The sequence below is a fragment of the Sphaerodactylus townsendi genome, linkage group LG14 (genome assembly GCF_021028975.2).
Source record: "Sphaerodactylus townsendi isolate TG3544 linkage group LG14, MPM_Stown_v2.3, whole genome shotgun sequence".
Classification (NCBI taxonomy): domain Eukaryota; kingdom Metazoa; phylum Chordata; class Lepidosauria; order Squamata; family Sphaerodactylidae; genus Sphaerodactylus; species Sphaerodactylus townsendi.
Genome location: NC_059438.1, coordinates 44075801 through 44098714, shown reverse-complemented (window position 1 = coordinate 44098714; position 22914 = coordinate 44075801). Strand labels below are relative to the sequence as shown.

At 46.4% G+C, this 22914-nt stretch overlaps 1 protein-coding gene across 4 annotated transcripts in view; it reads left to right on the top strand.

The window, feature by feature from the left end:
* The first annotated feature begins 1779 nt into the window (after nt 1-1779).
* Nucleotides 1780-22914, top strand: part of ELP2 (elongator acetyltransferase complex subunit 2) — a 56230-nt gene continuing 35095 nt past the window's right edge. For all 4 annotated transcript variants that reach the window (XR_007246126.1, XR_007246127.1, XM_048515607.1 and 1 more), the window contains exons 1-7: nt 1780-1957; nt 4291-4369; nt 7736-7806; nt 9513-9669; nt 13322-13399; nt 18334-18398; nt 22687-22753. Coding sequence is in view for 2 of the 4 variants with exons in the window: in XM_048515607.1 (XP_048371564.1) it covers nt 1814-1957; nt 4291-4369; nt 7736-7806; nt 9513-9669; nt 13322-13399; nt 18334-18398; nt 22687-22753 (661 nt within the window). In the remaining 2 variants the exon portion in view is untranslated. The remainder of the gene's footprint in view (nt 1958-4290; nt 4370-7735; nt 7807-9512; nt 9670-13321; nt 13400-18333; nt 18399-22686; nt 22754-22914) is intronic.

The window sequence follows — 22914 nt, the reverse complement described above, 5'->3', positions numbered from 1 at the left end:
AGGATCTCCTGTCCCCCATCCCCAGTGAAATGTCAGGACAGAAACGATAGTTCTAGTTGCTGAAAGACACTTGTGATACCTGCCCCTGGAAAGGTGCCAGACAAGGCCAGAGAATCTGGACCAGGTTGATTCACAAGAAAAAGGAAGGTTTGTCATCTGATTGAGACTTTTCACGTGGGGCAGAACCAAAATACAAAATCAGCTGCTGAACAAGCTTAGGACATTTCCTTACACCTGTAATCCACCTGCAGTATTGTTTATACACTAATGCATGAAGTATGGGAAACAAGCAGATCGAACTTGAAATCTTAATACAGGAGGGGGACTGACTATAACCTAACAGGCATGTGGGATGATCCAACTGGAATGGGAGGATTGAGGGGGACAACTTGTTTAAAAGGGACAGAGAAATAAGGATGGAGTAAGAAACTGCACTGTACATCTAGGAAGTGTATCCTGGGGAGGAAATGCACTAACATGAAAATTCAGCAGAGAGTCTCTGTGTAGAAATAAAAGGAGTAAGAAATAACAGTGATATTATGGTGCTGTAGACCACCAAGTCAAGCAGAGAACTTGGATGAGACACACCTAGACCAGATTACAAAGTTCTTAAAAGAGACAGGACACAGAAGATATGGGAGTTTTAAATTGGAAGATCAACTGTTAAAAAATCAAAGGTGAAATAAATTACTGACTTTGTCCTTCACACAACTTCATTTTCCAGAAAGTGGAGAGGGGAAAAAAGGAACCTGCCATGTTCACCAATAAGGAACTTCTGGTTAATGAGGTGAAAGTAGTGGGCACCCTAGGTAGTAGTGACCATGTAATTTTGAAGTTTATAATGCTGGGGAAGGAAAAAGCTGTACGTAGCTAGTGAGCCAATGTGCTGTAGTGGTTAAGAGTGGCAGACTCCATGTTTGATTCCCTGCTCCTCCACAGGAGTGGTGGATGCTAATCTGGTGAACCAGGATTGTTTCCCCACTCCTACACATGAAGCCTGCTGGGGTGACAAGGGGGGTGTTTCGTGATAGAAAGTCCTTTTGAGAGCCAACTGAAGTCGGCTTTGCCCCTGTGGAACACCCCCTCCATTGTGGCAGAGAGCCACCCACCCACCGCACGCCCCAGTTAAGGCCCTCTGCACCCACGAGGGACTGACCTTTCACTGGGCGTGGATGCCGCCAGGGGGGCAGCAGCCCTCCCACCGCTGCCCACGCGGGTTCAGGTGTCCCCCCCCCCCCTTTGGACGGCCCACCGTCAGCCTGCAGGTGAGCCTGAACTGGGAGGACGGTGGGCCCAGGAAGCGCCCCGGGCAGGCCGGCAGACAGGCTGGCCGGCCTCACCAGGTCTCAGAGGCGATCCCGGCGGGGCGGCCACGGGGCAGAGGGAGGGCCACGGCCACCCGCGCCCTCCTCCAAAAGCCCAGCCGCCACCCGGCAACGCGCACAGCGGCAGCGACGAGGGTCCCGGCGGGGGAAGCTGACGGAATGAGCCTCCTCAGGGAGGGGCCGACCGAAAGGGCAGGGGCGGCGGGGGGTTGAGTGGGCGGGAGGAGGCGGGCGTGGGTCGTGCGCAGAGCATCGGCCCCTCCTGCTCCGCAACGGCCCCACCGGAGACCGGCGTCACCCTGGAGGGGGCGACGGCGGCGCTGCAAGCCTCGCACCAGCCCCGCCCGGCTGCACTTCCGCCTGCCGCCGCCCCTTCCCCGGCTAGGCCCCGCCTCCGCGCTTCCTGTGCAGGCCCCGCCCCAGGAGGGAGAGCCCGGGACCCTTCGCTACGGCGGCCGCGCTGGGCCAAGGCACGGCGGGAGGTGGTGATGGCGGCGGCGGCGGCGGCGGCGGTGGAGCTGTGTCACGTGGCGGCCTGCGCCAACCGGGCCGGGCCCGGGGGGGTGTCGTGGGGGCGGGGCGGGCTGGTGGCCTTCGGCGCGTCGCGCTCCGTCCTCCTCTACGACCCGCAGGTGAGCCTCCCCCTCCCTCGCGGGGCCGAGCTGCGGGAGTCGAGCCCGCCAACGCCTCGGCTGCTTCTGGTGACCGGCCGCAGCCGGCGACTCATGAGGAGGCCGGAAGGGGAGAGTTCCGTCCTGCCGGCTCCGAGGGGCCGTTGCAGGACTGGCTGGCTGACTCCCCCCGCCCCCCTGGGCGCTCCGGCCCCTCCCCCCCGTCCCGCGGCTGCCCGGCAGCCCACCTTCAGTCTCCTTCCTGCTCGGTGGATGACGAAGCCAAGCAGGCCCGGGAGGCCGGGACGATGAGGCCAGCTTCTTTCCTGGAAGCCTCCGCGTCCCTCGGCGGAGGAAGCGAGGAGGGCGCACGTGGCGGGCCGGAGAGCTCAGCCCTGAGCTGCCCGGGGGTCTCCCTCGAGGTCTGCCGCTGTCGTCGTGGAGGGAATCCCCACCTGCAGTCACGAGTCGGTGGACAGTCCCATATGGACAGTCTCTCTTCGGATTGTGTGACCTACTTGGGGAGTGTCAGCCATCCCTGAGTTCAGAATGATACAACTTTGCGCTATAGTATCTAGTACATGGGCAATGCCATGAACTGTGGAATACCAAAATACACTTTGCCCATTGGCCAACCACACTTATTACATACAAAAACCACACAGGGGGAAAGTGCAAGTGCTCTATTCATACACAAAGGTGCAAAAGAAACACATGTACAAACTACAAACGCTATACACACAGACAGCTGTTAATGTGCATCCTATTATTGTAATGCACACACCTTTCTTAGGAATTTAAGTCCTATATACATCACAGTCCATGAGAATTTCTAAGTATCTGACATCGTTCCAAATCAGCGTCAATATGTGACAATATTCCAGCCCAAAACCTCTTCGCGATAATATGGGGTTTTCATGCCTTCATCAGTGGTACAGTGAACGTTCCTTTTTTCAGCTTGTTGCGAGTCACTCAAAGAGGCCTATACCATAAATATGTAATACATCATAATATCAGTTGTTGTTATTACATTATTTGCACTCACATGACAGTTACACAAATTACAGAAGATCAATCAGTGAAATAAGGCTTACTCACAGTTTTTCTGATATTACACCTGCCTTGTCTCCTAATCAAGTAATAATGAAAAACATGCTTGCTATTTACATACTAAGAGCAGTATTTCCAGTGATCTACAGGTGATGCTGTTTGCAATCATTAAAGTGACATTGTATCTTATGAGGTTTCTCTTACTGTTAAATACATACATATAATACTTCAAAATTCCTATATTTCAAATTCATTAAAAATGTGAAGTCAGCTTCTCCATTCATACCCCCCATTGTGTATTTTTCATTTAAAAAATCCACTTTATTTCCTGTCCCGTTAAAAATTGTCTTGTGCTACTAGTAGTTTGAAATTTCGTCAGCTTCCCCCACCGGGACCCTTGTTGCTGCCGCTGTGCGCGTTGCCGGGTGGCGGCTGGGCTTTTGGAGGAGGATGCGGGTGGCCGTGGCCCTCCCTCTGCCCCGTGGCTGCCCCGCTGGGATCACCTCTGAGACCTGGTGAGGCCGGCCAGCCTGTCTGCCTGCCTGTCCGGGGCGCTTCCTGGGCCCACCGTCCTCCCAGTTCAGGCTCACCTGCAGGCTGAATATGAGTGTCCTTGTTCAATGAAATATTGGGCAAGAGCCATGTCTGCACGGCTAATATGCTCTAACATGTTGTCTGACCAAGTGTCCTATTATTCCAATATACATCTGATTACATGGACATAGGATTAAATATACACAATTGCGTCTATTGCAGGAGAAGTGATTTAATGTGTACTTAAACCCTGTAAAAGGGTGTTGAAATGTCTTGATATTTAACAAGTCTTTACATGCTGTTCAATGGCCACACTTAAATTGGCACTTTATCTGTTCATCAGCGTTCTCCTCATGTGTCATTACATCAGAATGGACAAGCATCTGTTTTAAATTAGACGTTCTGCGGAACGCTATACGTGGCAGGCATTCACATCTCAGGACTTCAGAAAGAACGTGCCAATGCTTGCATATGATTTAGTTAATTTGATTAGCCCTAGGTGTGTAATTTAGAGCTGCATGCAGACATAGACTCCCTGCCTGTTCTCTGTGTGAGGCACCCTGCAATGATACAACCTTAACCAGAAGTATTTTTACATGTTAACACCTGAGATAGTGGGAAGATGGAAGGAATGCAGTTTTAAAACTGCTCTACAGAACAAATCCTATCCTCTATTGTTGTTTTTTAAAAGAAAATACTTGTTTCTGTCTATCCTTTTATAATTAAGAAAAATCAGGTTTTGTGTATCCAATTCTTTTTCTTCTTTACAGAAAAGAAAAGTAATTGGTACATTGAATGGTCACACTGAAAGAGTAAATTGTGTTCAATGGATTTACAAAAACAATGGTGGTAAGTACCATATAAACTGCTTGGAAGTGTGTTGCCTGTTTCTGTTTTCTGGTGTACTGTTGTTTGTACCCATGTCCGTGCTAAGTGTGGACAGTGCTATACTTTCTCTGAATGGATGCCTTGCAGTCAGTGTTATCTTTATGATCCAAGGAATTGGTTCAACAGATAGTATCTGGATAGCAGGGATGGGGTAGTAAATTGGAAGTTGACCTGTAGGTTCCAATCCCAACAACCCCAAGATGAACTTGGACTTCAGTTGATGTGAGCTGACCATGGAAGGAGGCCATGTAGGAAGGCTAGGATAAAAATTAATAATCAGATATAAAAATTAGGTGAAATTCTTCCTCCAAGTCATTATTTCCCAAAGCTGTTCACATGTAAATGTCTTAGACTGCTGTAAATTAGTTGGGGAGACTTTGCTCTATATGAGAGCTGATTCCACAGCAGTCAGCAGTCAATTTTTGAAAGTGTGACCCATGCGTGTGTTTCAGGGCTGGTCCATCAATTTGCTCCAGTGCTGGCTGAGAACGTCCGACTCCCTTCGTCCCCAGCAGGAGCTGCAGCAGAGAGTTTGGCAGCAGCAGACCTGACATGCTATCCTTTCCGTCAGGCTTTCCAAGTGAGATCAGTGAGGCAAAAGAGGTTGCTTCAGGGGAGGGGGCTGTGGCCCAGTGGTGGGGCATCTGTTGGCATTCAGGAGGTCCCAGCTCTAGTCCCCGCCATCTCTAGTCAAAAGGACCAGGTGAGTAGGTGAGGTGAAAGGCCCTTTTCTGCCTGAGGTCCCAAAGCCTAGTCTGCTGCTGGTCTGAGTAGACATTACTGGCCAGTAATGGGCCAAGGAGGGTCTGGTTCAGGGGTCTGTATCAGGCAGCTTCACGTGGGCAGTTTCGGCAGGGGCTCGGAGTCCTCTTCCAGCTGTCCCGCAGCCTGAACTGAGCAGCCGTGTGTGCTCAAGCAGCATGCCAGAGACCCACAACCTTTGCGGGCGTTCTGGTGCGCTGCATACACCCTTTCCACAGGTTGTCTCACGATATGAACATGGCACGGAACCTGCGCGCTGGCAGATGCGGGGGTGGGGCTGTCCTCAAGGAGCAGAAGGGAAGCGTCTTCAGCTCTTGGACCCTCCGCTACTGGTCTTTGCAGTGATATCTTGGGCTCTGATGTAGCGGGCTCATTTTAAAAAGCTTGAATGCCATGTGGAGTACCTGTCAATAGAGAATACGGCCAGTACATTCTATTAAATAATACTAATTCAGACAGAAGCATAGAGAGAAGCAGCACAGCTTGACTATGTGAGTCGGAGGTAAAGAGCATCCGTGGACATGGTTGAAGGCTTGGACCTGAATGGAATTTCCCCCCTTCCTTGAATGGGAAGCAGTAATCATTCAGTGGGGGAGCCTCTGCTTGGCAGGCCGACGGTCACTGGTGGCATTTCCAGGTAATGGGGCGTGAGGTGAAAGAGCCCTGCCACTCTGAGCAGGCCCTGATGGGCCAATGGGCAGCCCGCTGGGGTCGTGTGAAGGACGGAGTCCCGTGTCCTGGCACAAGCATCTTTTCGATCTTTTATGGCCCTGTGCCATAAGGGAATGCTATCAAACAGTGGCCAGGCAAGTGGAAGAAGTCGGTGGTTCTTCACTAGGCTGGTGCTTATTTGCATTCTGTACAAAAGCAACTTTCTAACAGTAAGATGTCACTAACAGGGCCACTGTAAGGTCCCCACCCAGAAGAGTGTGAAGCAGGATTGCATTTTGACTCTTCTGCCATTTGATTTCTGTATCACCTCCAGGGTACAAGCCTTGTTGAATCCAGAGTGCCACTTGCCTAAATTAGCAGATTGGCCAATCCCTGAATTATTATATATAGTTGATATAGCTGTTTTATTTCATTCTGAAGTACATCTCTTACTGTGTTCTGCAAGGAGGAGCAGTTAACCATTAACTGTCAAAAGACTAAACCTTGAGTTTTACCAAGAGAGATGTTAAACACAGATGGCAGATTGATGGGGATGATCTAGATAATGGAGAGCCAGCATGGTTAACTGCTGTGGTTAAGAGCAGTGGACTTTGGAGAGCCAGGTTTGATTCCCCGCTAGTCCACACGAAGCCTTCTGGGCGACCTGGGGCCAGTCACGGCTCTCTTGGAGCGGCTCACGCAGAGGCAGGCAGTGGCCAGCCATCTTCGCATGTCTCTTGTCTTGAAAACCCCACCAGTTCGCCAGGAGTCAGCTGTGCCTTGACAGCACGTCCCACCCCCACACGTAAATATTGTCTTCCAACAGATCAGTACTTGGTGGACTCAGATGACTCATGTTACCACGAGCTCTCAAAGAACGGGATTCTTTTTTTTCAAAAGGAGATTTACATCAACATTATGCGATTGAAATCTTTCAAGACGAGGTGATACCTCAACTTTTGTGTGGTGCGTGGATCTGCCTCTATAAAGAATCCCGTTTCCTGGAGGCAATTCAGTCTGAATTTCTCAGACCTTCATTTGTTTCTAATGTTTCTGTTTCTAATGCCCTCCTCAGAACAGAATTGGGAATGGTTTCCTTGGAAGTGTTCTGTTGGCGATGTGCTTTTGACTTAAGTTAAACCTGGACCCTCTTCGATTAGTTCCGTTTATTCTCTTAGATCAGGGGTAGGGAACCTGTGGCTCTCCAGATGTTCAGGAACTACAATTCCCATCATCCCCTACCAGCATGGCCAATTGGGGGAATTGTAGTTCCTGAACATCTGGAGAGCCGCAGGTTCCCTACCCCTGTCTTAGATAATGAATGGAGTTAACCAGGCTGGGTGGAAGTCATTGAGAAGAAATTACAATCTTACTCTTCCAGCTCTGTGGCCGTTTTGGGTTCCTGGAAGCTGAGGAAAGAATTGAACAAAGAATCTGGGATACAGCCCTTCAGTAGAGCCCAGGTCCACTCTTATCTGGTGGCAGAGAGGGCAACGTTTTGTTCCAGCAAATTAATTCAATGCCTTAGAATTTCCTGGATGCTTCAGAACATTCCCTTTGGCACATTTCGACATCTCCCTTCATTATGGCCACCAGGAAAATATTTAGGTATATATATATTTGGTTGTATTGAGTTCGTGCTCTTATGTTGGTGGTGGCTGATTGTGGATCATAGTAAGTGAAAGGAAATTATGATGGTTCTTCGGACCCAGCCCACCATATTGTGGACTGGCCCGCTGTGTTGTGGGGCTGTTACAAAACTAGGCTACCAAATTTTTGAAAAGGATTTTTTAAAAGTCTCCTGTTAATCATATGTTTACTTTGGTGAAGAAGAATCTCTGAAACTAAAAGCAGTCTGGACAATCTCTTAACGTAATTTACATTTCAATTTTGTGGCATTTCTCTTTCTCACAGCTCAGGAGACAGAATTGATTTCTGGAGGATCTGACAAATGTCTTATTCTTTGGGAAACACAAAGTGGGGAGGTATGTAGAGGTATCTTGACTTACTGCATGGTTGAAACTGTGTGTTCTTCCTCCATTTCTTTCTCTCGCTGTCACTCAGACGCTTTATTGTCACTGTGGCTTAAAACTGCTGATGTTGGGCTCTGCAAGCTTATTTTAAACCATAGTTCCTGTTGTTGTTTGAAATTTTTTTTAAAAAATCACAGTTTTGCAATAGAGCTTCACTGTTAAGAGTGCCATACAAAAATCTCCACAAGTCAAAGGGTGTTTTCAAGCTCTGGACGTCTTAGTGCCGTGAAACCTGCTGATTCCTGCCACCTTGAACAAAAACAGTTTTGTGGGACTTCTTGATTTGAAATTTGGCTTGGGATGGAAATATACTCCAAATGCCAGGGACGTGAGGTTTTTTTACAGGGCTGCTGGAGGATGACAAGATTATGCACATGAGAGGGGAGCTTCACCTTGGAGAATGAAATAGCTGCTTCTGGGCTGCTTCTGCCTCCTTCTGACTAGGTCTGGGCAGGAGGCAGGTGACAAAAGCAACGGCCTCTTTCAGGAGGCTTTCCTGGAAGAATACCCAGAAGTGGGGCTCTGTCACATGAATTTCTGTGGAGATGAGGCCTAGACAGGCGGCATCCGCTGATCTCAGGGTATATTCCAGGGAAAGAAGCACCACTCGTGTGACGGTGGGCCAAGTTCTTTGCAGACTTCTTACTACAAGTGTGGGGTTCATTCAGGTGCTTTCTAAAATGGAGTTCCTGGACTGAGTGGGATCTAGCAGCAGTGGCGTAGGAGGTTAAGAGCTCATGTATCTAATCTGGAGGAACCGGGTTTGATTCCCAGCTCTGCCGCCTGAGCTGTGGAGGCTTATCTGGGGAATTCAGATTAGCCTGTACACTCCCACACACTTCAGCTGGGTGACCTTGGGCTAGTCACAGTTCTTCTGAGCTCTCTCAGCCCCACCCACCTCACAGGGTGTTTGTTGTGGAGGGGGGAAGGGCAAGGAGATTGTCAGCCCCTTTGAGTCTCCTGCAGGAGAGAAAGGGGGGATATAAATCCAAACTCTTCTTCTTCTTCTTCTTCTTCTTCTAGAAGACCTCACAGAAAATATGGAATGAAACCAGAATTTCCCTGCATTGCAGGAATCCTGCTGTTGGCTTTTGACCTAAAATACTTTAATCAATATTCCTCTTTGGTCATTTTCTTTAGAAACATTTGTGTCAATTTTAGCTGAAATGCTTAATTTTTTCCATTGTCTATATAATATTAGATTAAAGAAAGAATCCAGAGACTAGTAGTGCCACTTTTGTGAACATTATGGCGTGTTAGCTTTTCTCCAAATGACGATTAGTCTAAATTGCTTATATACAGTTGTATAGAACAATATTTCTTCCTTTCCATTAGAACAGAGGTCTGCAACCTGCAGCTCTCCAGATGTTCATGGACTACAAATCCCATCAGCCTCTGCCAATTGGCCATGCTGGCAGGGGCTGATGGAAATTGTAGTCCATGAACATCTGGAGATCCACAGGTTGCAGACCCCTGCATTAGAAAATAATGGCACTGAAATGTTGCTACCTGCCAAAGGTTTAATATTGACCTCCTGTTGGCCTTCTAGCTATTTCAACGGTCAATTTTGAGCATCTGTACATTTTGAATGGCAAGTGAGGTTTAAATTTCAGGTGTGCTTGTGGTGTCTGTGTGTGATCAGGTGTCTTTCTGTTTAGCTTGTGAACCGCACTCGCCTTGAAGGCCACACAGAAGCGGTTTGCGCTTTAGATGCTGTTTCCTTGAAGAACAAGTCCTCTGCAGGATTGGAACTACTTGTAGCTTCTGCGGGTTCTGATTCTACAGTCAGAATCTGGTCAAGGCAAGCAACAGAAGGTAACCCCTGGAACTCCCTCCCCTAGAATATTCCCCAGCGTCTTTCTGGTGTCTTCTGCTGGCAAGTGAAAACATTTTTTTTGTTTGACATTGTCTTGCTAACTCCATAATCTCTCTTCCCTGCTTGTGTGTTTTTATATGTTTATATTACATTGTACTTGTTTTAAATATTTTATATGCGTTTGTATTTGAAATGGTTTTTAATGTCTCACTTTTAAATGTTTTGTTGGAATGTTTGCTGCCTTGGGGATCCTGTAAGTGGAAACTCAGCACAGAATTGTCGCAAATCAATCACTTACATGCTATAAACTGATGGTTGATCACAGATTTCTAAAGAGATCTTAAAACAATTTAAGAGTCCTTAAAACACGCCCTGGTGAGGTGATAATTCATCAGCGAAAAAAAAATAGGAAAGAATTTGAGATACACCAAGGGCAAGCATTCTCACATCATGAGTCTTTCTAAGCCAGTACAAGTTACAGTCTTGTCAAATTGGTTGATAAATTAGAAGTAAACAGATTTAAGCCTCTGTTAATGCTGTTAGCCAGGTTAGCTAGACACAGTGGAACCTCAGTTTTCACCGGTGATCTGTCCGGCGACGCTCGGCGAAAACTGAAACCAGCGAAAACCGAAGCAAATGGCGTAAATTTACACAAATGGCGTAGCCAAAAAGCGTAAATTTACACAAATGGCGTAGCCAAAAACGGAGGCGCCCGGTGAAAACTGAGGCAAAAAAACGGCCAGGGGCGACTGGCGAAAACCGAAACCGGCGAAAACCGAAGGTGACAATTACCGAGGTTCCACTGTATACTTTTTAATTGAGAGGCTGTGAGTACAGATGCAGCAGGGGGCAGCCATTGCCCTGGTGGGCCACTGCGAGTAGCAGAGAGCTGGACTAGATGGACTCTGGTCTGATCCAGCTGGCTTGTTCTTATGTTCTTATGTTCTTATGTCTTCTGCTTATCAGCTTCTTGTGTAGTGTTTCCAGTACTGCCTTGGGAAATGCCTAAACATTTTGATGGTCTTCGAAGAGGACATGATGCCACTTTTGGATAATGCTCTTCTAGGCGGCTTCCTTTAATCTCTGTGCTCCAACATAGAGACTAGGAGAAATCACTGTATGGCAGTCATTTCTTCTCCTGTTCGTTTCCTCTGGGGATAGGTGGGCAAATGGGAGGCCTGTTTATGAAGCTCATAGCTCGGTGTAAAGCTCATAACCTCTAGATTCTAGATGCAGGATCAGTAGTCTTATTGAGTAGGCAGCAGGTACCCAAAGTCAGGAGGCCAGTTCTGAAAGAGCTGGTGTCTGCACTCATATTTATTCCCCCTTTTTGCTCCCTCGAATCCCCCCTCCCAGTTCCCCAGAAAATGTGTGAAAGAGAGGTGTGAAAGGATTTGTTTTGAAGCCAAGCATCCCAAGGCCGAGACAGCGATAGCCTCTTGCCGGGCTGCCCCGTACCCCCCTCCCAGCTCTGGCATTTCCTCCTTCTCCCCAGGGCGCCCAGTAAGGTTTGCCTAGTTATGTACATGTGTAAGTATTGAAGGATGGATCAAACAGAAGAAAGGTCCATCACAAGTTCGGTTACGTTGAAGCACACAGATCAAGCCCCATGTTCAGTGGTTTGTCAAAGCAGATTACGTTCATTGAATACAGAAGGTGCCAACTGTTACCCAGCTTTCACAGGTTGTGAACGTACACAACTGTTAAGAGAGTGATATTGTTTTTACACTTCATGTAAGTTAGACCCTTCTTGAAAAAACCTCCTTCGATCTAGAAGCCAGAACAAAAATGTAGGAGCCTTTTTTTTATCCTGGTTGCCACAAAGCCTAATGATGTGTTCGTTTTTACAGCTTCTTATACTTTTATTCATGCTATGACAACAGTGTTGTAGGCTATAAGAAAATGTGAGAGTAACTTTAATTGTCATCACTGTAGCAAAAAAAATTCCTTAACCTTTATAATTTCTCATATTATGTTTAAAAAAACCATCAATTTAATTGAATACTAGCGGGGCCCGGCCACGCGTTGCTGTGGCAGTTGTCCTTCTCATGACAGTCCGCAACCCACACAGATGTCCATGCAGGTCCAATGATCCCCAGCATAGCCTTTTGGGGTGGTCAAATGGAATCCCTCTTTCCCTTTTGAATTCACATTGTTATATGGTTATGATGGTGTCTTGTTTTTTTAGTATAAGGTAACCCTTTCCATTCCGCAACGGAACTGTCCAGAGTGTGAATCCCGCTGTCCATGAGGCTGGTTGACACGCACAGTCCTGGCTTGGGTAAGGCAGAACTGGGGCAAGCAGGCTATCCCAGTCAGGCAGCAGAGGCAGGGTGGTGAGGCGCTCAGATTGAGGCCAGCTCCCTGGGTTCGTAAAGGGCCACATGCAAAAGAAGCGGAGGCAGTAGTGTTGGTTCGCCCCCACCCCGTGGATTTTCGTAGAAGAGAAAGGCAAATTCCAGCTTGCTTTTAGTAAAAGAGAGCTGTGGCGAATCTGGGTGAGGAAGTGGGCAAGTGGTGTTTGGATGTGAGGGAGGGCAGTGTGTGAGGATGAGCTGGATGTGTGTTGTGTGGTAGCAGTGGGTGAGGCACAGAGAGTGAAGTTACCTGCGTGTGAGGGGGGGGAACCCCACCTGACGTCTAACACGGCAAAGTGTGTATGTGTTTCACTTCCACTCGTATTACCTAACAGTATTACCTATTTACTGTTTTCACTGCTCATCTCTGCCCATCTGCATGAACAATCTAAGCCCTCATACCAAGCCCTCATACCAAGCCCTCAGGCCACAGACATGCTGCATGAACATTCTAAGGGTGACAGTTAAACACAGCCAGCTTCATGGCCTGGTGCGCCAGGAAAAAGACATTTTACCTGGCTCAGGTATGGACTTTCGGCAATTTGAAGGTCCGATTACCTGCTCAGAACAGGGAGGAACATCCTGTGAAAATTTGGGGGCGATCCGTCCAGCTGTTTCGGCGTTAGGGCGTGACTAACAAAGTCACTGTTAACTTTTTATATATATAGATTGGAGCCCCAATATAAAACCACTGGGTAAGAAATTAATTCATCTGCTGCCACTGAATGCTGTAAATTAAAAATTTAAGAAAACACTTAATGACAAGAACTTAATGAGTATTTGTAATTGTGTCAAATAACAGAACATATTTTGGTGCCAGATGATAAACAAGTGTCGTATTTCCAATAAAATTGCAGTGAACTTTTTTGGCTCCAGGGTGACCTGGTGCCTGTGATTGGTTGAGCCCTGATGCAACATGTAGCTCATTCCATTACTGCTCATTCTGACGTACTCCTTAAAGATGTTTTACAGTCTGTTACACTGTGAGCAGGTACTCCAAGGGAAACGGTTGGACTGAGGAGGAGGCAGCGGCGGCCCTGTCGTAAAGGGTTGGATTCAGCTTCGGAAAAAGAAGCAATTCAGAAGTTGCACAATCCCTTTTGACCTCTTTACACCATTTTGTTTCCTGACCTGCAACAGTTTCTCTGTTTTTCTTACAATCCCCAGCCTTAGTTTTTGGATTAACTGTATTTCATAATAACCAGCAATGTGTCACTGTGGCTCCCTGTTGGTCGTCTACTAATGAGCAAATCCTTCCTTTCTCCTCTCCTCCTCCTCCTCTCCCTGATCTTAGTTGGATGCCTTCAGATCCTGCAGTTTGGAAATGGATTTGTCATGGATGTCTCTTTGTCCCTGCTGCCTGGCAGTGATGGTGAGAGCACCTTCCTGATACTTTGTGCATGCGTGTGTTGGTGTTGTTTTCATTGCAAGCACTGCAGTTAGTGGGTAGCAGTGGCAAGTGAATCAAGTATTACATTTTTAAGTATGTTATGAACGTGGAGTAACCAGATCGCTCATTAGTGCCAAGGATTGTGCTTTTGAGGTAAACTTTTAAAGTTTGCACAGGGTATCAAATCCCACGCTAATTTTAAAAAGAGGAATAACTTTTTTCTTCCTTGGCTTACACAGAGTCGGGGTGGCTCAGATCAAATTAAGAAATGGGATGGGAATGGGAACTTTTGTAGTAATGGGAACTTTTGTAGTAAGTAGAAGGAAACATCGTCCTGCTTCTCTGGACAGTGAAGGCACCCCCCCCCCCTTTCTGACCCTTGGACTGCGGGTAGTGCTGAGGTTGCTGGCCGGCCGACAGAAACATTCCCTCCTCTTTAGTAGAAGTCAAATGTGTGAAAGGATCAGGGGAAGTTTTTTAGGATATATATGGAGATCTAGTAAATCCCATTTAAGCCTCTGTTAAAGTGACAGGACATTTTTTCCTCCAGGCCTGTTGTCAATCCCATTTAGACCAGACCTGGCCAGCTTGGATGCTGCCATTAGGAATAGCAGTTGTGAAACACAGTGCAAGTGGGAAGTCCCATTGCAGGAAGGCTGTAGGGATTTCATCTCTGAGGCAGAATATCTGTGGAAATAAGTTTTTCCTTAGCGTCACTTTGTGTCTGATCTTAACAGATGTGGTCTCGGTTGACTCCCTTTTCGTATACCTACTAAAGTGTGGCTTGGCAGTGATCTCACGTGAAAGTATTCGTTTTCAGGATTCGTTTTCAGGATTTCATATGCCTTCCTATGTGGAAGCAGCAAACGGCTGCATTGGCAGATTTGCCCTCCCTGGAGCATTTGCCTCAGTGGAGGGGTGAAACTATAGGCACGTGGCCACCACGGCCCTCCCTGACACTGAGATGCAGCGCCGGCATCATCAGCCGGCCTGTGGGACAGTGGTGTGGCCGGGGAGGAGCTGATGTTAGTCAGCTCCCTGTTAGGTCTCGAACCCTTACGCCAACAAACGGACTCAGTAGCGTTTATTGAGCAGGCATTGAAGCACCACACTAGTAAAGCCAGTTCTGGCAAAGTTGGCATTCACAATCCCCTTTATCCCCCGAGCGAGCTCCCCCCTTTTTTCTCAAGAATTTGTGAAAAACAGCCTTTGGAGCTAGGAGCCCCAAGGTCGCTAGCAGATAGCAAGAGAAAGCCACCCGGCTTCCTGCCCCACGAGATAACGAAGGCAACATTGTTCCCATGGGACAAGAGGGACAGGGGAAGCCTAGTTGTCTACGAGCGTGTGAAGCCACAAAGCAAAGATCAAGGAAAGGATGCGCAGGTGGCCGTGGTTACATATAGCACGCCGGTTACATATATCTTAACAGCAGCAGCAATGTGTTATTTTAAGCAGGCACATGGTTCCGGGAATGCATCTCAATCAACTAGATAACATCCCCCTGACATGGATGGCATCCCCCCGACATTCCCTCCCTGCCATCTGGCGTGTTACGCTGCCAGCCAGCCAGGAATGCAGACTTATGTAACCTTTTGGGTGGAGTGGGGCCTTGTCAGCAGCAGGGAGGTTTTAACACTTGCGAAACCTCCCCAGGATGCCAGGAAGCCACTTTGGGGGGTGGGGCAGGGTGGCCATGGCACCACGGCCGGCCACCTGAGCTTTTGGATGGGGCCTTTTAATTAGAGTGAGCTTTCTTTCAGGTAGGTGGTGTCAAAGACAGTCTTAGAGTACATAACTGAGAGGTTTCCTGAGCTAGTGGATACATCACGTAACGCCAGCACCCCATGTGATGTGCACCATGTGAAAATTGATATACTTTTGTTTGAGATTATCAAGTTTATTTGAAAGGTATGTTTTAAAATGCTTATCTGAGGGACCGTCTCTCCCTATATCGCCCTTCTAGGCCCCTCCGCTCATCGGAGGCGGACCTACTGGTGATCCCTGGTCCCAAGGCGATCCGGCTGGCCTCTACAAGGGCCAGGGCTTTTACGGCTCTGGCCCCTACCTGGTGGAACAGGCTTCCAGGTGAGATCAGGGCCCTGCGGGACTTACAAAGTTTCCGCAATGCCTGTAAAACGGACCTGTTCCGCCAGGCATTTGGCTAGCCGGGATGATGTCAACTCCGCCATAAGAACATCTGGCCTCCCGTGGGTACATAAAGGGGGAAGGAGGGGTTGTTTAGTATTTTATAGTATAGTACAGCCATCTGTAGTTAGTATTTTATATATTATTTTATGTAAATTATTTATTGATGTTTTAAATTGTTTTAATGTTGATGGACACCGCCCTGAGCCTTTACAAATATAAATAATATAAATAATATAAATAATAAATAAATGAATAAAATAAACTCCTCCCCCCTATTTACAATTGTTAGTGTCTGTTCCTTGGGTACATTTTATTTCATAACCAACATATTTTCATAAAGAAATATGAAATTAACTTTTCACGGATGAGCAGCTAGTTACTGAGGCAGAGTATGCTGGAAAGTTGATTGATTTGGTGGCTGTCCAGAAACAATAAAAGATTGTTATTTACCTGTCCTAGTGCTCTCGTCTTAAGATTCTGCTTCAAGGAACTTGCATGTAAATCTGATGTTTTTCTTGGGATCTTGTCTTAATACTGGGATCATGTAGGCAGCATGTATATAAATTTGATGGCTTATTCATAAATAAACAAGGTTCCTGAAGTGGAAGAAGAGGAGTTTGGATTTATGCCCCACCTTTCTCTCCTGTAAGGAAACTCAATGTGGCAGACAAGCTCCTTTCCCTTCCTCTCTCTGCTACGGACACCTTGTGGGGTAGGTGGGACTGAGAGAGTTCAGAAGAACTGTGACTAGCCCAAGGTCACCCAGCAGGAATGTAGGAGTGAGGAAATACATCTGGTTCACTGGATAAACCTCTGCCACTCAGGTGGAGGAGTGGGGAATCAAACCTGGTTCTCCAGATTAGAATCCACCTGCTCTTAACCACTACACCACGCTGGCTCTCAATTGCATTGGGATGGTATCAATGCACAATTCTGATTTAATTCTTATTTATTTAAAAATCAGAATTGTGCCCCTTAATCCTCAGTATCCCAGCTGCGTATTGTATGCTGTGTGGTATCATGGCACCATCCATTGTATAAATGTTTACACAGGATGTAGAAGTTAAGAGCAGCCGACTCAAATAAAGAACAGTTCCCCACGCATACAGAGAACTGGACTTGTTTCCCTTCTTTTCCACATGAAGTCTGCTGGGTGACCTTGGACTGGTCTCTCAGAACTCTCTCAGCCCCACCTTCTTCACACAGACTGCCATAGAATCATAGAGTTGGAAGAGACCCCAAGGACCATCAAGTCCAACCCCCTGCAATGCAGGAACACTCCTGACAGATGGCCATCCAGTCTCTCTAAAAACCTCCAAGGAAGGAGACTCCACCACACTTCGAGGCAGTGCATTCCCCTGTCGAACAGCCCTTACTGTCACGAGGTTTTTCCTAATGTTTAGGTGAAATCTCTTTTCCTGCTCCTTGGACCCATTACTCCTGGTCCTAGTCTCTGGAGCAGCAGAAAACAAGCTTGCTCCCTCACTAACATCTAAACATGGCTATCATGTCACCTCTTAACCTTCTCTTCACCAAACTAAACATACCTAGCTCCCTAAGTTGCTCCTCGTAGGGCATGGATTCCAGACCTTTGACCATTTTGGTTGCCCTTCTCTGGACCCGTTCCAGCTTGTCAATATCCTCCTTGAACTGCGGTGCCCAGAACTGTGCACAGTATTCCAGGTGAGGTCTAACCAGTGGTACAATTACAATTGATAAAGCCCAGAATAGCATTGGCTTTCTTGGCTGCTGCATCATACTGCTGGCTCATGTTCAGTTTGTGATCTACCAAGACTCCCAGATCCCTTTCACATGTAGTGTTGTCAAGCCAGGTGTCCCCCCTCCCCCCCCTGAAGTGTTTAAATCACACCCCAGCTGGTGGGCTCCTCTTCCAGCTGCCCTCTTTACAATGAAAGATAAAACTGGCTTGATACCAACTGCCTGGATCAGTGCGATAATTGTCTCCATTTTCAAAAAGGGAGACAAGATATCGCCAACAAACTATAGGCCCGTTAGTCTTCTTTCTATTGTTGGGAAACTACACAGCAAACATCTACGAGGCACATTTACTTCCTGGCTGTCTCAATCTATTAGGCCGGGAGCAAATTGGGTTGGGACTGGGGAAATCTTACTCTTAATCACTTGATCAAACAGGAAAACCTTTTTTTTTTTAAATCTTAAAGGAGCTTTTGATTCAGTCCTCAGGGATTTACTTTGGGAAAAACAATCCAAAATGGGCAAGGATAGGCCACCTCCAGTCAGTTAGGAACTGCACAACAAGCCCTTGGAGGTGAGGTGGCCTTTTCAGTAGCCCTCCCCGTTGAGGCACGCTTGCTTTCTTAGAGGCACCAGTCTGAAACGTTTCTCTTCACCCAGGCTTCTAATTAAAGAGCTTGATCTTGTAGTATCATTGTAGCCTGGAAACTTATTTCAGTGGTCTGATTTTATGGACTGTGTTTTGCCTGTTTTGCTGGGCTGCATTGTTAACGCTCAGTTTTAATCTATATCTTTTAATGTTTTGTTTTTATTTTGTAAGCCACCTGGGGCAGGTTTCTAGAAAGGCGGCATAAAAGTGTCCTAAATTAATGAATGAAGCTGGTTGGCCCCTTGGTGTGATTCTCCATGTCCAGAGTGACGATGATAAGGCCAGAGGGACCTGTCCACAGCAAATTGCATTCTGGTTTCACAAGTTAGTCATAGTGACAATAATGTACAGTTTTGTGCTGTGTCTAAACTAAACCCAACCTATGACAATTGTTTTGTTTCAGTTCCAGTATTGGCTTGTGGTGGTGACGATTGCGGGATTCATTTGTTTGTGCAGCAGGATGGGCAGGTAACTGACTGCTTGCTCTGGTCTTCTATGTCCTAGTTCAGTTTTGTTGTAATTGCGTTTACTTGGTCATTGGGAATATTTTCTGTAGCTCAGTGACTACCAGAGTATTCTAATCTCCAGCATTTAAGTGATTCCCTTGGCAATAGGAAGAGTAGAAGAAGGAGTAGTAGTAGTAGTTTGGATTTATATCCCTCCTTTTTCTCCTATAAGGAAACTCAAAGAGGCTTACTATCTCTTTTCCCTTCCCCTCCCAACCCACAGCAATCACCCTGTGAGGTGGGTTGGGCTGAGAGAGCTCCGAAGAACTGTGACTGGCCCAAGATCATCCAGCTGGCAAGTGTTGGAGTACACAAGCTAATCTGATTCACCAGATAAGTCTCCACAGCTCAAGTGGCAGAGTGGGGGATCAAACCTGGTTCTCCAGATTAGAGTGCACCTGCTCTTAACCACTACACCATGCTGGCCATGTTCCAGTAGTTTTTTCTTCTGATTTTTCGTCTGCATCTGCAGCTGGCATCTTCAGAGGATCCTCTGAAGGTCCCAGCCACAGATGCAGGTGAAATGTCAGGAGAAAATACTACTGGAACACGGCCATACAACCTGGAAAAACCACAATATCCTAGTGATTCTGGCTGTGAAAGCCTTTGATAATTTGTATTCTCATAAGATAATTGCAAAAAATTGTGGTCCACTGTTTTTTCAAAGTATCTCTTCTCCCAGCTGCCTGTAATAAGGCTTGAGCTTGTGTTCTTTCAAAGCAACATTTGGTATTAATTCTTATTAATCAGTCTTTACCTGGCTATGAGTGAAGAGTTTCTTGGTATATAAGAACATAAGAACTAGCCTGCTGGATCAGACCAGAGTCCATCTAGTCCAGCATTCTGCTACTTACAGTGGCCCACCAGGTGTCTTTGGGAGCTCACATGCAGGATGTGAAAGCAATGGCCTGCTGCTGCTGCTGCTGCTCCTGAGCACCTGGTCTGCTAAGGCATTTGCAATCTGAGATCAAGGAGGATCAAGATTGGTAGCCATAGATTGACTTCTCCTCCATAAATCTGTCCAAGCCCTTTTTAAAGCTATCCAGGTTAGTGGCCATCACCACCTCCTGTGGCAGCATATTCCAAACACCAATCACCACGTTGAAGTGAAGAAGTGTTTCCTTTTATTAGTCCTAATTCTTCCCCCCAGCATTTTCTAAATTGTTCTAGTATTAGAGAAAGAGAGAAAAATTTCTCTCTGTCAACATTTTCCTACCCCATGCATGAATTTTATAGACTTCAATCATATCCCATGCCCTCAGACGCTCTCCTTCTCCAAATCTAAGAGGGATTCCTAAACGCTGCAGCCTCTCCTCATAAGTAGAAGGTGCTCCAATCCCTTCAATAATCATCCCTCGTTGCCCTTCTCTGCACTTTTCTATCTCTTTGATATCCTTTTTGAGGATGTGGCGACCAGAACTGAACATAGTACTCCAAGTATGCTGATTAGCACCTAACTGCTTTTATATAAGGGCATGACAATCCTTGCAGTTTTATTATTAATTCCTTCTTTCCTAATTATCCCCAGCATAGAGTTTGCCTTTTTTTTCACAGCTGCCCATGCATTGAGTTGACATGACCCCATGTGAACTATCAACCTTCTGGCACCAAAATCCCTTTCCTGGTCTGTGACTGATAGCACTGACCCCTGTAGCGTGTAATGTGAAGTTTGGATTTTGCCCCCTATGTGCATCACTTTACATTTAGCTACATTGAACTGCTATTTGCTCATTTGCCAGCCCACTCACCTAATTTATCAAAGGGTCCGGCTTGGAGCTCTTCATAATCCTTTGTGGTTCTTACCACCCCTACATAATTTGGTATCATCTCTGCAAAATCTATGGCCACCACACTACCCACCCTCTACTTCCAGGTCATTTTATGAATAGGTTCAAAGAGCACTGGTCCCAAAGACGGATCATTTGCGGGACCCACCACTCCCTACATCTCTCCATTGTGAGAACTTCCCATTTATACTCCAATTCCTTTGTTTCCTGTTTCTCAACCAGTTTTTTAATCCCATAGGAGGACTACCCCTCTTATTCCTTCATTGCTGAGTTTTCTCAACAGTCTCTGGTGAGGAACTTTGTCAAAGCCTTTTGGAAATCCAAGTAGACAATGTCCACTGATTCCCCCTTATCCACATGCCTGTTTTACACCCTCAAAGAACTCTAGTAAGTTTGTAAGACAGGACTTGCTCTCTACAAAAGCCATTGCTGACTCTTCCTCAGCAAGGTCTTGCTTTTCTACGTGTTTTCAATAATTTTATCTGGCCTTAATGATAAGATTCTACCACTAATTTTACCAGGAACAGATGTCAAACCCACTGGTAGCCTGTAATTTCCCTGGGTCCCCTAGACTCCCTTTCTGTTAAAATTTGATTGTGACATTGGCCATCTTCCAGTCTGCCTTCAGGAATGCAGAGCCTGGAATTTCAGGGATAAGTTGTATATTAAAGTGAGAACACTCAGCAATTTCATGCTTGAGCTCTTGGATGGTCATGCAATCTGGGCCAGGGGAGTTTGTGTAGCATTCGGAGTTTTGATCAATGGCTGCCATGAACTTTCTTCCTTGTCTACCACCATAACCCATTTCGCTAGTTCCTCGGATTCACCTCCTAAGAAGCTTGGTTCAGGTGCAGGAATTTTCCTCACCTGCTCTTGGAGTGAACCAGATGCCAAGAATTCATTCAGCTTCTTTCTGTAATCTCTCCCTGTCATCTTTTTTAGCACACCCTTTGTTTCCTTTGTCATCTAACTGGCCCAGACCTACCTTCCCCTTGCTGGCTTCCTAGTTTGATGTTCTTGAAGAGAACCCTGTTTGTTGCTAGTCATTGCATGACCATGCGTTCATCATAATCCTGTTTTGCCTCCCTTACAGTTAACTTGCTTCTTTTTTGCCACCATTTTATTGATTCTCTCTGGTATTCTTTCTTCTTATCAGTTAAGTTGGACTTCCATGTTTCTAAAAGACATCTTTTTTTTTTCCTGGAATAATTTCCTCAACCTCCCTTTGTTAACCATGGTGGCTTTCTTTTGGACTGGGCGCTGCCTTTTCCTTCTAACCTGGGTGAACAAACACATTTCCAGTTGAGCTTTTAAGACTGTGTGTTTTTTAAATAACCTCAAAGCACCTTGGACATTTTTGACTCTCTCTGATTTTCCCTTTCCAGCTTCCCTTGCACACTGTCCCCCTCATCTTCTGAAATGTTCCCTTTCTGAAAGCTTCCTAATGTAACTATATTAGTAGTTGTCACTTGTTCAAGCATGCTGAGATACTGAATCTGACTTGGAGCTGTTACTTGTGAATTCGCTTGTTCCCTATCGGCTCAATAACACTGGACTTCCCAAGCACCAGGTCCTGGGTCCCACATAGAATTAGATCGTGAGATCACATCTCCCCTGGTTGGTTCCTACAACCATCTGCTCTAAGCCACAGTCATTTAGCATATCCAGGAATGTTCTCTCCTTACTGTGGCGAGCCTGAACATGCATTTTTCCAGTTTATGTAGAGGATAGTTAAAATGGCCCATTACCACGACATTTTTGCTTTCTTTGTTGGCCTCTCTAATTTCTTTTCCATCTCAGAATCCTCTTGTGCACTTCTGGTCAGGGGGGACGATAATATATTCCTAATGTTAAACTATGCTTCACCTTTTGTATTGATACATCCACGAAGTAGCTTCTGTAGGGGAATCAGTCCCCCTGCATTGTTTATTTTATGTGACACTATGCTCTCTTTGATGTAGAGGGCCACCCCACCCCCAATACGCCCTGTCCTATCCTTCCTGTAGAGCCTGTAACCTGGGATAACAGCATCCCACTGGTTCTCCTCATTCCACCATGTCTCTGGGTGGGATGCCCACTATATCAAAGTCCTCCTTCAAAACTCTGTACTCCAGCTCCCCCATTTTAGGTCGAATGCTTCTACTATTAGCATAGAGACACTTGTATACTCTGTCTCTGTCCCTAATCTGGAATTTATGTGTTTTGCCCTCTAGCCTTTTGTAGACACTATCACTTATCACATTGCTATGCTCCTCGCTTGTATGTGGTTGATTTAGAAAAACCTCCCTCTCTGTCTGCATCCCCATGGACTCTGTATTCCGAACCGAAGTCACCTCAGCTTCTGTCGGCTTTCCCCCAATATCGGCTTTCCCCCAATATCTTTGTTCTTTTAATTTTCTTGCAATGTAGAACATTGACTTTCAAGTGATTGTGTCATGTAGTGAAGATGTTTGTTTATTTCAGTTTCAGAAACATTTGCTACTTCAGGGGCATGAAGACTGGATAAGAGGGGTTGAGTGGGCAGTTTGTGGTAAGTATGAAATGTAACAAAAACATTTTTAGGGTTCTAATATAGACAAAAAGTCCGAAATAGAAGAGCAAGCTGGGCATCCGAGGCAGATTTCGATCTGGCTTCTATATTAGCTGGAGCAGGATTTTATATCCAATGAAGAGTATCCAGAAAGAAGCTCC